This window comes from Corella eumyota, chromosome 5 (genome assembly GCF_963082875.1).
Source record: "Corella eumyota chromosome 5, kaCorEumy4.1, whole genome shotgun sequence".
Lineage (NCBI taxonomy): Eukaryota > Metazoa > Chordata > Ascidiacea > Phlebobranchia > Corellidae > Corella > Corella eumyota.
The window spans coordinates 13012468-13027727 of NC_137494.1; the positions used below are offsets into that span (position 1 = coordinate 13012468).

Below are 15260 nucleotides of genomic sequence, written 5' to 3' on the forward strand. Positions count from 1 at the left end.
ATTGCACTATTGAAATACAGTTCAAAAAAAATTCAAAAAAAGTTCAAAAATTAAAAGATTTTTTAACACAGTGCTTCTAATATTAGTTCAATTATTTTTCCATTTTTTAATAAACTTAAATTAAATAAAAATATATTTAAAATAAATTTAGTCATATTGTTATTTAAATTATAAAGCTCAAAAATTTAGATTAATAAATTTGCCATAAATTAACAAAAACACATACAAATTAATAAACAATTTGAAAGAAATTACATAATCTTGAATTTCTTAAGGAAAACAACTTTTCTGTTATACAGTTAAAGCTAAACCCTAAAAGGTTACTAACAAAAGTTTTTTTTTTATAAATTAACCAAAATTTAGAATAAAATAGCTCAAAAAAATTTATGTTATAGAAATCTTATGTTAAAACTTTTAGAATAAATTTACCAAAAATATATTATTATAAAATAACAACATAATATATATTATTTAACTACTAGCCAAAATATTGCAGAAAATAATTTTTAAAAAACAGTAAATTTTCACTTTAAAAAATAAAGTTAACCCAAAAAAAAATTCTAAAATTAAAACCAATTTTAACCATTTTGTAAAACAAAACCAAAGTTAAACAAAAAATAAACCAGTTTTATTTAAAAAGTAAACCAGTTCTATTCAAAAAGTCTCTATTTTTAACCATATTTCTTATTCTTAACCATATAACCACATAAACCAAATCAAACCAATCAAAACCAATAGTGGTAACCATTTTGATCCATTTTAAAACACAAAATTTAATCCAAATTCCTGATTCGAACAACAACTGCTCCTGCCCTCCCAGTATTAAGTGAAGCTATCATCTTCCATGTGTTTGTTGCTGCGTCATATGCTTCACATTCCGACAAATAGGACTGCCCTTTGTGGTGACAAATTAAATTTGTTAATCAAAAGTTAGAAAAATTTTAAAATTAAGAAAAAAATTAAAATAGTAAAAAAATAAAAAAAATAGTTGGCTAAATTGGGAATCAAATCTAGAACCCCAGGCACACAACACCTAATTTTAAAAATCCCTTACTTACACCAAAATTAAATTTTTTTTATTTTTGAATATCTTATTAGGTAAAAATATATATATACAGCAGGAATTAAACCATGGACCTCAAGTACTAAAATAACACAACTTTACAAAAATCGCCAAAAAAATATAAAAACAATTTCATAAAAAGTTACAAAAATATTAAATTTCTTACCGTCATAACCCCCACAGGCGTATAAGAGCCCCCCTAACACACAAACCCCCACCGCATCTCGGGGTACGCTCATAGATGCAACCGTAGTCCACTGGTCTATTTGGGGGTCATATCTTTAAAAAAAAAAATTTTTTATTAAAATAAAAAAAAAAATTTTCAATTAAAAAAAATTTACTTACCGTTCCACAGCTTCTGATAGTTTTGACAACTGGTTACTGGCTGGGGCATCGTGGCCCCCAATTGCGTAGAGCCTTACCCCACACACCCCTACGCCTACACCACCTCTTCTTTTACACATGGGGGCGCAGTTGGTCCATTTGTTGGTATGGGGGTCAAAGCATTCAACTGAACGTAAACAAGAACTTCCATCTCTGCCCCCAACAGCATACAACCTTAAAAGAAAATGGTGGAATAGTATTTAAAAATGTTGATTTTTTTGAAAATGATTAGTTGTTTGAAAATGATGGAATTGTAATTAAAACCAATCATTTTTTTAAAAATGGTAGATTGTTTGAAAATGGTGGAATTGTAATTAAAATTGGTAATTATTTAAAAAATGACAGATTGTTTAAAAATGGTAGACTTTTTTAATTAAACAATTTTTCACCTATTTTTAAATTTCTAAAATACTTAAACGTTTAAAAACATATAAAATGGTAGAATATTTAAAAATAAATAAAACTGTAAAAAAAATGATAGAAAAATTAACATTTTATATTAAGAACAATAAACAAATAAAATTTGTAAAATCTAAACTTAAAAATACCCAAAAATAATTTATTTTACTTACTTATCCAACAACACAGCCACACCAACAGTGCTTCTAGACACCGACATTGGGGCAACATAATTCCATGCTCTTGCTTGTGGATCCCATCTTTCTACTGTGTTTAAGTAACTCCATCCATCGTGGCCCCCAACAGCATACATGGGACCCCCTAAAACTGCAACGCCTGAAGAAAATGGTAGAAATTTTAAAATAAAATGGTGGATTTTTTTTAGTGAAAATGATGAAATTTTTAGGATAAAAATGGTGGAAATGTTGACAAAAATGATAAAAGTTTGGGGTAAAATGGTGGAACTGTTGATAAAAATGGTGGAATTTGGAGTAAAACTGGTGAAACTTTAAAGTAAAAATGGTGGACCTTTCATAAAAAAATGGTAGAATTTCTGGGTAAAAATGGTAGAATTTAAAGTTAAAATGATAAAATTTTAAACGGTTTAAAAATATTAACCTAGTCCATGACGATGTGTTGCCACTGGAGGCATCGAACTCCACAACTTTGTCCTCGAATTAAAACACTCAACCGAGTTTAAAGTTTTCAGTCCGTCACGCCCACCGACTATGTATAATCGGTCATCAAGAACAGCAACACCAAACTGTAGTCTCCGACCAGTCATGTTAGCGATGTGTTCCCAGTCGTCGGTACGAGAGTCGTAACGTTCAATACTTGTGGCACCTTGTAAAAATAAAATAAAAATAATAAAATAAAAATTAAATTTAAAAATTAAAAAAATAAATGAATAAAAAAAACCTTAAAAAATAATTTTCAAAAAAATTGACATAATATTTAATTAAAAATTTGATAAAAATAAAATAATTAGAATACCAGTTAGGCAATAAATTTTACGGTTCTACAAGCAAAGGTTTTAAGTTAGATTCTTGCTGCTACTAGGTTTTTAAATAATGCATCCATACTGTTAAGCTTATAAAAACAATTGGAAGAATTTAAGAAATATTAGACCAATAACATTCAAAAACTGGTAAAGTCTTTTTGAGACTAAGACAGAATAAAAAAATTATTATTCGATAAAATTATTGCCTTTAACCCAATTTTAAAAATAAACTAAGATAAAAAAACCTTACATATAAGTTAGTCATTCTTTTTGCATACTAAAAAAAGAAAACACAATTAAATTTTTATATATAAAACACCCCAATACTTATACATGCCAATGCCAGTTTTCACATTCATTTTAAAGTTAAATACAGTCTGAAACATAAGACTATTTTGTGATATAATAAACATGCTGATTCTGCAATTCACATGCTTTCTACTTACATGAGAAACCAACTTTAAGCAAGAAAAGAGAGAGGAGAAAAAGAGAATTAGGTAAAATTAAAAAAGAAAAAGGGTATTAAAAAAAAGAAAAAAAGCTTATTTAAGGTTTTTTTAAAAAATAACTAATTTAAAAGTAAAATAAATTAGAAAATGAGATCTTGGGTTTAATTCCCACTGTTAGCATTTCATATGACCCTTGAGAAAGGTGCTATGAACAGTTTTAACTTCTGCTTAGCTAAAAAACTAATAAACAGTTTAATTATTGAGCAATTATATTCAATAATATCCAAAACTGCCAAAGTCAACTCAAGGCTAGGTCGAGGTAACTGATGTTACTCTATGTTTAGGTCATAAAGTCGACCTTTCCACATCAAGAATAAAAAAATATAAAAACAAAAATATAAAAAAACAATATTTTAAATTTACCTTTAGATGTGTCCATACCACCAATAGCATAAAGATGTCCAGTAGTAGACTTTCTAGGTTGCATTACACATGGCTTAATTTGTGGGAGTAGGTGGTAGGTAAAAGCTTCAATTATTTGATGCTCACAAGCTAAGTCATTTTTCACCAATGTATTTGTTTGCACTTGGTTGACTAAATACTAAAAATAATTTTGGTTTTTTAAAAAAAAGGATTTAAAAAATTTTTCAGGTAAAACTTTTTTAGGTTATGCAACTTTTTGTTTTTTTGTCGATTTATCCTCGATGTGGGTCTTAAACATAGAGTAACATTAGTTCTTCTGACCCAGTCTCAAGTTAACTTTGAAATATTATTCATTATTATTGCCAACAATTAATCTGCTGATTAAGTACTGCCCCAGCAGGAGTTCACACCATTTATAGCACCTTACTTAAGGACTCTACAGCATGAAAGCAGTGGGAATCGAATCTAAGATCCCGTGTAGTAAAACCAAGAGTCCTGGTCACTAGATCCGCACCAGACAAATATTAAAAAAATTCCCAGAAAAATTACCCCTCAAAAATTCCCCCAGAAAAAAACTACCCTCAAAAATACCCCAGGATCAGAATTTAAGAAGGAGAATTTTTAATTAATAAAATATCAAACTTTTTTTAAAATACTTCTTTAGGTAGATGTGTTAATCTGATGTGAGTAAGTAGTTCGGACATATACTTTTTTCTGTCCTTTTCCTTGTGTTTTACCCACACTAACAATGCTTCAAACATTGTTATTTCGCTCGGAACATTAACATCATCACTAGACAGTAATTTACAAACCTAAAAAATTATTTAAATTAAAAAAAATTTGTAAAAAAATTAGAAAAAAAATTTGGTTAAAAATTACCAAAAAAAATTTGGTTAAAAATTAGAAAAAATTTTTGTTTAACTTTTTTTATTTTTGTAAAACTTATCTATTTTTTTTTTTTTTTAAATAACCTTCTGCTAATAACTTACATGACTGTATGGCAGCATTGGGAACTCTTGATTTTTTATAACATCTGTAAAACTCTCCTAAAAAAAAAAAATTATTAAAAAATGTTAAAAAATTTTTTATTTAGAATTAAAATATATAAATAATATTTATATATTTTTAAACTTAATGCTTACCATCTAATATAATACTTAAAACAAAAAAATAGAAACTTAAAACTAACTGCAAATAAATTTATAAAAATGAAAACTGAAAATAATATTGATTCGATAAGCACAATTTTTTAACAATAAAGAATTTTTCGACATTACTGCATATTTATACAATATAAAAAATCTTGCATATGCCAGCTAATATTTGTTACTAAAAAATTTCGTTTTGTTAACAAACAATTATTGAAGTAAAAATAGCACATCTAAAAAAAAAACTTAAAATTGAGTAACATAAAAAACACTTGAATGCATATATTTTTTAAACCAAAGCCCCAAGCTTAACCGGCAGCGTGGTGTAGTGATTATAACACTTCCTACAGTACATGAGGTCCTGGGTTGGATCCCCAGTGTTCTTATGCTGTATTGCCCTTAAGTAAATTGCTGTTAACCGAACATTAACTTCTGTTGAGCCAGCACCTAATCAGCAGAATAATTAATTATCAGGCAGTTAAAATCTATAATATCCCAAACTGCCACAGGCAACTCGAGACGGGTCAGAGTAACTGTTGTTACTCTATGTTTAAGTTACGCATTTGACTTTTCCACATTGAGGATAAAGATATGTACAATAAAAACATTTCAACTAAATATTACCATAGTAAAATTATGGGCAGCTTTATGTAATTCTACACAACTTTGTATGTCAGCAAATTGCTTGATACCCAGACAGTTTGAGGGATGTAATTGCTTCATTAGAAAAGCACAACCAGCATCAACAACAGGTTCTAATCTTAACATGTTTGCAATTGAAAGAACGGTCTCTACATTTTCCTCACACATTTCTAATTCACCTTTAACAAAATGTAAACAAAAATAGTAATTATATTTTATGGATTACCAATAACACCACCATTTTTAATGCAATAAACGAAAAAGTTTAACAAAAGAAAATTTTGACAAAACCAGTATTAGAGCCTAAAACATAAACAGTTATTATATATATTTATTACATGATTTATTTGATATTATAACATAGTCTAAAAAATCAAAAATTTCTATTTTAAAACATGCCATAGTTAATATATTTTTATACATGGTTTTATATTACATGGTCCAAAATATAAAAATCTTGTATAAAATATAAAAACATACCATAGTTAGTGAATTTTAAAACATAGTTTTATATTAGATAACATGGTCATCTAACTTAATTTAACATCTATATAAAAACATAAACTAAATTAAATTTTTTTAATAATTTTTAGTGCGCTACTTTTTATATAAAATAAAATCCTCAAAAAATATATATATACACTTAAACTATAAAATAAATTAAAAACATAATTAAACAATTAATTAAAAAAAGCTTAAATCAAAAATCCATTTTTCAATATCTAATTAAAATTCTAAAATTCTGAAAAACCCAAGAGAATATAAGACAAAATAATGATTAATAGTAACCCAATGCACTTATATTAACCTTAACGCGCAAAAATGAGGTATTTTATAAAGGTGATAAAGAATATAAGTAGGATTTATTACAATATTAAACAAACAAAGATAAACCCTAGTATAGGGTGTTTACATAACACTTATTATAGCCAGTTTGTGTATTTTTGGCCAATAATTTTAATTCCAGATACCAGACTATGTATTTTAGTTAAATATTAAAAAAAAAATAATAAAAAAAAAATATATATATATCAACGGATGGATGATCAGACAGAGGTATTAACGCCAGACTTATAATAACCTAAACTGGCTAAGGTGGATTTTATAGACACTTTGTGTAATTTTAAATCTTTATTTTAATTCCAGTCATCAAACATTTTAGTAAAATATTAAAAAAATATATATTTAAAAAAAAAAAATTCCACAAATTGATAATTAGACAGGGGCAATATTACTGAATAAATAAAACCTAAACTGGCAAAGGCAAATTAAAACTAAGTCAACTCAACATTTAAAACAAAAAAAAAATTTTTCCGGACAAAATTTTTTTAACTAAACATTGATTAGGTTTACCCTTACCTACATACATGTACTTGATAAGACTTTCTAAGGCCACAGGTTCTACGTCGTTTAACACAATTTCATCTAAGTTAGCCTCAACAACATTACTGTTAAACATTGCACGAAAATATTCAGAGACTGATGACAGCACGAGCCGATGAGCTGGTATTCTTTTGTTACCCACTAGAATTAAATTTAAATAATAAAAGGGTAAATTTTATTAGGGAAGTTTTGTACAAATTTCTAGGTAACATATATTTTATTATTTTTTTTTACTGCTTTTATGAAAAGGCCCGCTTAAACGAAGAGTAACTTTTGTTACTCAGACCAAGTCTAGAATTGTATTCATCAGTTTTGGATGTTATTTTACAATTATTTACCCTTGATGTCGACTTCATGTCCTAAACATAGAGTAACATCAGTTACCCTGACCCAGTTTTAAGTTGCCTTTGGCAGTTTGGAATATTATAGTTTATAATTCCCCAATAATTGAGCTGCTAATAAGGTGCTGGCTCAGCAGAAGTTTATACGGTTAATAGCACCTTACTAAAGAGCACTACAGCACGTAAGCAGTGGGGATCAAACCTAGGATCTAATGTGGTGTTGTTGATTGCCAATGATATAGTCTAGTATAACTTACCAATAATTGTGACATCACAAAGCTGTTCATTGTTTAAATGTTCCTTAATTTTCTTGAGTGTTTCCTTGGCATGATTGAAACAAACAAATCCGTCATTTTTCTCCATTTTTAAACTAATTTTATTATTTTTACATATTTTCCTTTTTTTTTATGAAATTTAAATAAGCACCTGTATTCAGAAAAAAACATTATTAAAAAAAATAAAAAATGGGAGCCTACAAAATCAGCTAAATCGAAACCAAAAGGAATGAAACTAAACAATAGTTCTTTAAACAATAGCGCGTTTTAATAGAAAAAATGTTTAAAAATACCCCCGCAAAATTTAACTTACTTAACAATTTTCTTTAACTAAATTTTAAATAAAAAATACATTTTTTAAAAATGATCAAAAAATCTCCCAGTCGACTTGTTAGTCACATTAGTCTTTCTCATAATATTAAAAAGTTCAATATATTGCTGGATAGTCACAGATGGTGAATAAGAATCTGTAGCTTTAGGTTGCACCAGAATCTGAGGAATCGTCGACGGTGTTTGATCACCGATTAAAGTCGTTAAAAATTCCGCGATTAAATTCCAGCAGTCACGAGAGTACAGACATGCTATGTATTCTAGCTCAATTGCAATTCCTTTTGTACTAGAAGAACCCACTGATACAGTTCCTACTTTGATAATAAAATCACATAACTCGTAACGTTGACCCTTTATTATAATTTTACCCCCTTTTTTAGGCTGCCAGTAGCTTCTTAGTTTCGATAAAAAAGTCCCTAATAACACGTCGGTTATTAAAAAAGAGCCGTCTTCAAAACTAGCGAAGCGTGAAGCCGGGAATTCAGTGTTTAATACTAGATGGAGCGTTTTGCTGTTTTGTGTGTTTGTCGAGCTAAAAGATTCACATTCTACGGAAAAAAGTCCGGCTTTTTGAGCACCGATATCCTCAATTTTTTTCTGCATTTCTTCTACACCTTGTTGAATGCTTTGACCTTCTGGTAATTTTAATTGAGAAATATACGTAACCCCCATTTTATTAAAATGAATAAATAAATTTATCTATAAAAATTAAACAAAACAAAGGATATAATAGCATAAATTAGATTTAAAAATGTTTGGATATTGTTTTTGTATTTAATCAGCTAATAATGCAGTTATTTTTAAGATATTTATTTTACATATATTACAGTATTACGATTTATTTTTTGGGGATTTACAGATTTAAACGCCTTAAGATTTAATATAAAATATATATATATTTTTTTTATTTTGGTTTTTCGCACATTGATAAAAGTAAATAATAAATACGATAGACAATTAATATTACAACAATACGATGAGAAATATTCAAGGCCCTTGTCCCCTTATACACGTATTAATTATTATTATATTCCTTAAATATATTCAGTCTTATATATATTTTATAATAATATAAGCCAGGCACTGTAGGACTTCCTAACTTCCTTGTTTTTGTTGATCTAAAAATTGCTGAATATAAAAAACGTGAAAAAAAATTTCGCTAAAACCACAATAATAAGACATCAGTTGTAACTGCTATTAGACGAAAAGTTGAAGTCACTTATTTTTTTTGCTTGTTTTGTATATATCTTTATCCTCGATGTGGGAAGATCGAATGCGCGACTTTAACATAGAGTGACATTAGTTTACCGACCCAGTCTCGAGTTGGCTTTGGCAGTTTGGAATATTATAAATTATAATTACCGGCAGCGTGGTGTAGTGGTAAGAACACTTGCTACACCACCATGAGGTCGTGGGTTTAATCCCCACTAATCTCATGCTGTAGCGCCCTTGAGTAATGCGCCGTTAACGGTATGAACTCCTGCTGAGCCAGTACTTTATCAGCAGAATAATTATATCGGGCAATTATAATCTATAATATCCCAAACTGCCAAAGGCAACTCGAGACTGGGTAGAAGTAACTAATGTTACTCTATGTTTAAGTCGCGCATTCGACTTTCCCACATCGAGGATAAAGAAATATCCAAAAAAAAAATTACCCGATAATTATTCTGCTGATTAAGTGCTGGCTCAGCAGGAGTTCATACCGTTTATTGCGCCTTACTCAAGGGTGCTGCAGCATAAGATAGGTGGGAATTGAACCCACGACCTCATGGTGGTGTAGCAAGTGTTCTTACTTACCACTACACCACGCTACTTATGTTAACTTAACTTAATTTCTTTAAAAAATCGGACTCAAAGGTTTATTGCACTTATTAACATACATATACAATTATATGAAATAATTAAAACTTATTAAATAAACAATTATAGTTTGAACTTATCACTAAAAATAGAATAAGTTAAGATAAAAACGGTTACTGATTAAAGCAAAAAATGGCTTCGATTATCTAAAAAAGGGCTAAATGCATAAACATACTAATTAAAAGAATTTATAGGCCAATTTTAAAAAGATTGTAAATTTCAATTGTAAAAACGCGTATAAAATTTGAACTTTTATTAATTTAGCAAGCTCCGCAGCAAGTAGCATTAGGATATCCTTCTGCGTTCATTTCCCGGGTTAATTGGCACAAAGCACAAGAAGAACAGAACATCGACACGCAAATATCGTCGCAGATGCTTCCCTAAAAAAAGAAAAATTGTTTTAAGACTAAAAATGGTTAATAAAACATTACAAAACGTACCGACCTTTAAAATGGCTTTATGCCTTTAAATTGATTATTTAACTAGTTTAAATATTAAAATACAAATTTTTTATAGCTACTTACGTTAATTTTATGCATCACTCTGAACTTGGTTCTCATAGCAACGTTACCGCTGTAGAAGCAAGCTATGCAAGGACTCTCGCCCATTCTGCTAGCAATATTACATGTGTGACAGGGTTGGCAAAAAAATACACACAAACCTGTAAAAATAAAAAAAATAAATTTCTTTAACTGTTTTTTTTTTTAAAAAAAGACGATGGAGGGATCATTTAGTAAGTCTTAAACATAGAGTAACATTAGCTACTCCGACCCAGTCTCAAGTTGCCTGTGGCAGTTTGGGATATTATATAGATTACAGTTGCCCGATAATTATACTGCTGATTAAGTGCTGGCTCAGCAGGAGTTTGTACCGTTTATAGCACCCAAGCCAAGAGCGCTACCGCATGATGTCAGTGGGGATTGAAACCACGACCCCATGTGTGGTGTAGCAAGTAATTTTACCACTACACCACGCTGCCGTTGTTACTTTGGACTAGTTAAAATACTTTGGCAGATTAAAAGGAATATTAAAAACAAGAAATACCCTATTACAGGTCAATATTAAAAAATAAACAAAGCCAGAATAAAAAAATAATCCTATGTTTATTCGTAGTCTGCGTCTCTAAATTGAAGATAAATCAATATAAATAGATACTTTAGCTAAAATTACTTACAAATACTGCAGTCCGAGAAACAATTACACAATCCCGCTCTCCAAATACGGGTTGGTTGATGCGAAATCACTGAGTTGTGATTGTACTGGCCATGCATAGACACAGGCTGGCATTGCACAGTCGTTTGAGTGACTAAATTGTGCGAATGGGGGTTGTAAGAGGGTTGGTATAACGGGGGCTGATTGGGTTGGCCCCCATATTGCGGGTCTGTGTTGTAATTTGGGTTTGGATATCCAGATTGCAACCCAGTTGGCTGGTTTTGGGTAACTTCGCCTTCAATAAGATATTTTGTATCTGACCCACTCATATTTTTATTTTTTGCAACGCAAAACTAACATAAAAACCTGATAATAATTTTAAAATAATTAAACACTCTTTTAACAATTCACCTACAACATAATAAGCTATCTGCGGCAAAAAACAGTTTGCTTTTCATCCTAAATATAAGTTATGACTAAGCGTAGAATGCAACTTAGGTAAAATTTTATACTGCATAGTTAAGCCTGTTGTTGTCTCATAAGGCGCGCACAATTAAGTCATGTGAGACCTGTCAATCATTAACAATCATGTGACGACGTGACGTCACGTGGCGCTAAGGCGTGATCAAAATTCTTTGGTTCGAATCCCGGTCGAGGCAAAAAAATTAAATTTTTTTTTTTTATTAAAATAAACTTTTGGTTTAAGCAAATGAAAATAAAAAAATTTAATATATTTGCTTAAAACAATTATTTTAACCGGCAGCGTGGTGTAGTGGTAAGAACTCTTGCTACACCACCATGAGGTCGTGGGTTCAATTCCCACAGATCTCATGTTGTAGCGCCCTTGAGTAAGGTGCTATAAACGGTATAAACTCCTGCTGAGCCAGCACTTAATCATCAGCATAATTACCGGTTAATTATAATTTCTATAATATCCCAAACTGCCACAGGTAACTCGAGACTGGGTCGGAGTAACTTATGTTACTCTAGGTTTAAGTCGCGCATATTCAACTTTCCCACATCGAGGATAAAGAAATATACAAAAAAAAAAAAAAATTTTCTTTAAAAGTTCATGAAATTGTTAAACCAATATTTATTCTTTTAAAGTAAGTATATTTAATCAAATATAATATTTGTTATAATACGACAATAAAACGTTAAATAAATCACGTAAAAGGGAATACTTGGTAACAAGCTACGGAATATTTATTAAAATTTTCCTAAAATTGGTTTTAAATTTAAATAAAAAATATTTTTCTAGCATAAATAAAACACAAATAAAAAATTAACAAAACTAGATAAACACGAACATTGAAGTTTTTAACCAAAATAAAGTAATTTAAACATAAAAAAATTGTGTAGCGCCTTCTTTTAAAACCTTTAAAGTATGTAGTTAATATAATATTAAAAAAAAAATTCAGAGTTGCCAAATAATAAAAACAGGGTTTTCAGTAATTTATTATCCTTGATAAATCGCCATTTCCATTCCGTCGACAATTTCATCAGAACTATGCTCTAGTGCCATCTGGTGGTACTTTGTTTCATAGTTGTCTGAGAGACGAACATATTTTAAAAACTCTGGGTCTCCCAGCATGACAACTTTGTCTGCTAGGATCACGGTTCGATTCTCACCCTCGCCACTTTCTCGTTTTGGGTTCAGGTGAAAATATTCATTTTTCTAAAAAAAAATGTTTTTTTAAGTGAAGATAAACATAAAACCGGCAGTGTGGTTGTAGTGGTAAGAAGACATTGTTCAATTCCCACTGCTCCAAAGCTGTACCATCCTTAAGTACGGCACTATGAACAGTATGAAGTTCTGCTTCATGTGAAATAGACCTTTCCATTCGAGAATAAACAAATATTACTGGCAGCATGGTGTAGTGGTAAGAACACTTGCTATACCACCATGAAGTCGTAGGTTTAATCCCTACTGATCTCATGCTGTAGCTCCCTTAAGTAAGGCGCTATAAACAGTATAAACTCCTGCTGAGTCAGCACTTAATCAGCAGCATAAGAACGGGCAATTATAATCTATAATATCCCAAACTGCTAAAGGCAACTCGAGATTGGATCGGAGTAACTGATGTTACTCTATGTTTAGGTCGTGCATTCCACTTTTCCACATCAAGGATAAAGATGTATACAAAAAAAAAAATATATATATACATATATAAAAAAAAGTCCAAAATAATAAAATAAAATGTAATTGTATTAAATAAAGGAAGTTCTCATATGACAGCAATATCCTACACCAGCATATTTAGTTTAGAAAATAAGGAAATGTACCATTAATATATTATCACTAATTTAAAACGAAAATTTACAATTATTTTACCTCCATAGTCTTAAGTAAAGGAACGTGAGATCCCATATCATGTTTTGTCCGATTTAAAAACACAAAATCAAATTTTGAAATATTGTAATTACTTTTTAAACCAGGAATAACATCTATTGCATTTCCGCATAGAAAAGTAACCTGAATACAAAAAAAATATTTATAAAATTAGTAATAGAATTTACCTTGTATTGGTGCTATGTCATAATATTCTTGGTTTAATGCCCACTGCTTCTATGCTGTAGCACCCTTAAGTAAGATGATATATAAATAGCATGGACTCCTACTGGGCCAAAAAACAACTCAGAAAATTTTTTCATTGGACAATTATAACAGTTATATATATGTGTACAGTACATTTATATTTACAATTGTCAAAGACAACTTGAGATTGGGTCAGGGTAACTGATGTAATCAATGTTTAGGTCGTGAAATCGATCTTCCCATATTGAGGATAAATAAATCCACAAAATAAATTTAAATTTAAAGACAAATTTATCAGATTAAAAAACTAATAGGATTTTACACTTACTCTTTTTTCTAATTCTGCAATTTCAAGCAATGCTTTCGCAGTAGAAATAAATTTCGCGTCCGATTCAATTACGATAATGTTTCCATTATCAGGTAATGCTTCTAATATCTCCAATAATACATAACCAACATGGCAACCAACAACTAAGCTAGTGTTTGGCTTGTATTTACTGACTATTTCATTTACAATTTTACCTAAAAATAATACATTAATCAAAAATTACATCATATAGGACAAACTTTCCTTTAAAAAAGGTAAAATTAAAAAGATTTAATGAAATAAGTTTACCTTTTCTTACACCTAAACTTGGTGCAAATTCTTTAGTTTCAAAATATTCATTCACAACAACTTTTAATTTTTCAAGTGAAATTGTTTTGTTATTTTCAAGTTTGTTTCTAACAAATTGTAACACTCTCTGTGGAAGTGTTTTACCTAAACAAAAATGGACATAATCAGGTTTTAAATAAAAAAAAACAAAGTTTTTTATATTGCCAGTGGTTACTTCTGCTGGGTCCAATACTAATTAGTAAATTAATCATCGAGTCTTTATGATCAATATACCAGCAGCGTGGTGTAGTGGTAAGAACACTTGCTACACCACCATGAAGTCATGGGTTCAATCCCCACTGCTCTTATGATGCACCAATGAGTAAGGCGCTATAAACGGTATGAACTTCTGCTAAGCCAGCATTTAATCAAAGGCTTAATTATCAAGCAATTATGACTATAATATCCCAAACTGCCAAAGGCAACTCGAGACTAAGTCAGGGTAACTGATGTCACTCTATGTTCAAGTCGTCAAGTTGGCCTTACCATATCGAGGATAAAGATAAAAAAATAACTAACTTACCAGTAACTAATGTCCAGAATTTATCAGGAATATAAAATCTACCATATTGAAACCACCAGAAATAGAATGTGTGAAAAATTGCATGCTTAACTGCAACAAATAAAATAAAAGCACCCAAAAATATGACAAAATATTCCTCTGGTCCATAGTTTGCAGGGTTTAGCAATTTTTCCTGTAAAAATTAAAAATTATAAGATATTGTATGCATAATTAAAAAAAAAATCACAAACCAGATCATAAAAAAATCACATTTTCAAAATACAGCATAAATTATGCAAATAAACATTTTTAAACTATTTTAAATAACTAGTTTAAATATGTTTTTTTTAATTTCTTACCCCAGGCATTATTTCTTTTTCCTTCTCCATTTTTAAAAAAATTGTTTTAGGGCAAGTAACTTTAAAATTATATTTTATAAACCTAAACAAAAACAATAAACTATATAAAATTAAAACTTTATTCTTTTGACCAGCAAACAGTTACAAGCGATATAAACCAATATTTAATAAACTGGGCGTATATGTTGTACGGAAACGTTTACGTGATCAAAAGCACATATTTATTTTTTCGCTTTTCAACTTACAAACTTTAGGCGTTTAACAGTTTAACTGTTTGAAAACCAATTAATTTTACGCGACATCCTTAAATATACATGCAAACAGATTATATTTTAATGCAAAAAAGAGTACAT

At 29.5% G+C, this 15260-nt stretch overlaps 4 protein-coding genes across 5 annotated transcripts; all 4 read right to left on the reverse strand.

The window, feature by feature from the left end:
- Positions 1–486: 486 nt before the first annotated feature.
- On the reverse strand, positions 487–7654 carry LOC145753731 (kelch-like protein 5). 2 transcript variants are annotated; one of them, XM_082570166.1, is made up of 12 exons: positions 7490–7654; positions 6868–7032; positions 5491–5687; positions 4708–4764; positions 4375–4530; positions 3719–3896; positions 3293–3304; positions 2465–2689; positions 2020–2182; positions 1409–1621; positions 1230–1342; positions 487–895 (listed from the first exon to the last, which is right to left on the reverse strand). In XM_082570166.1, exons 1-12 carry the CDS (start codon positions 7593–7595, stop codon positions 774–776), a joined length of 1707 nt encoding a protein of 568 aa, XP_082426292.1. In that variant the 5' UTR covers positions 7596–7654; the 3' UTR covers positions 487–773. The 2 variants fall into 2 exon arrangements, with proteins under 2 accessions (XP_082426292.1, XP_082426293.1); XM_082570167.1 differs by lacking the exon at positions 3293–3304.
- A 5-nt stretch (positions 7655–7659) lies between these two features.
- LOC145753732 (mediator of RNA polymerase II transcription subunit 20-like) lies at positions 7660–8531 on the reverse strand. Its single transcript, XM_082570168.1, has one exon. The coding sequence runs from the start codon at positions 8507–8509 to the stop codon at positions 7865–7867; it is 645 nt and encodes a 214-aa protein (XP_082426294.1). The 5' UTR covers positions 8510–8531; the 3' UTR covers positions 7660–7864.
- A 1154-nt stretch (positions 8532–9685) lies between these two features.
- On the reverse strand, positions 9686–11351 carry LOC145753008 (cornifelin homolog B-like). Its single transcript, XM_082569386.1, has 3 exons — positions 10875–11351; positions 10225–10361; positions 9686–10080 (listed from the first exon to the last, which is right to left on the reverse strand). Exons 1-3 carry the CDS (start codon positions 11179–11181, stop codon positions 9961–9963), a joined length of 564 nt encoding a protein of 187 aa, XP_082425512.1. The 5' UTR covers positions 11182–11351; the 3' UTR covers positions 9686–9960.
- A 677-nt stretch (positions 11352–12028) lies between these two features.
- On the reverse strand, positions 12029–15003 carry LOC145752951 (catechol O-methyltransferase-like). The gene is made up of 6 exons (XM_082569331.1): positions 14908–15003; positions 14570–14741; positions 14008–14151; positions 13720–13913; positions 13188–13328; positions 12029–12530 (listed from the first exon to the last, which is right to left on the reverse strand). The coding sequence occupies exons 1-6, from the start codon at positions 14935–14937 to the stop codon at positions 12312–12314; spliced, it is 900 nt and encodes a 299-aa protein (XP_082425457.1). The 5' UTR covers positions 14938–15003; the 3' UTR covers positions 12029–12311.
- Positions 15004–15260: the final 257 nt, after the last annotated feature.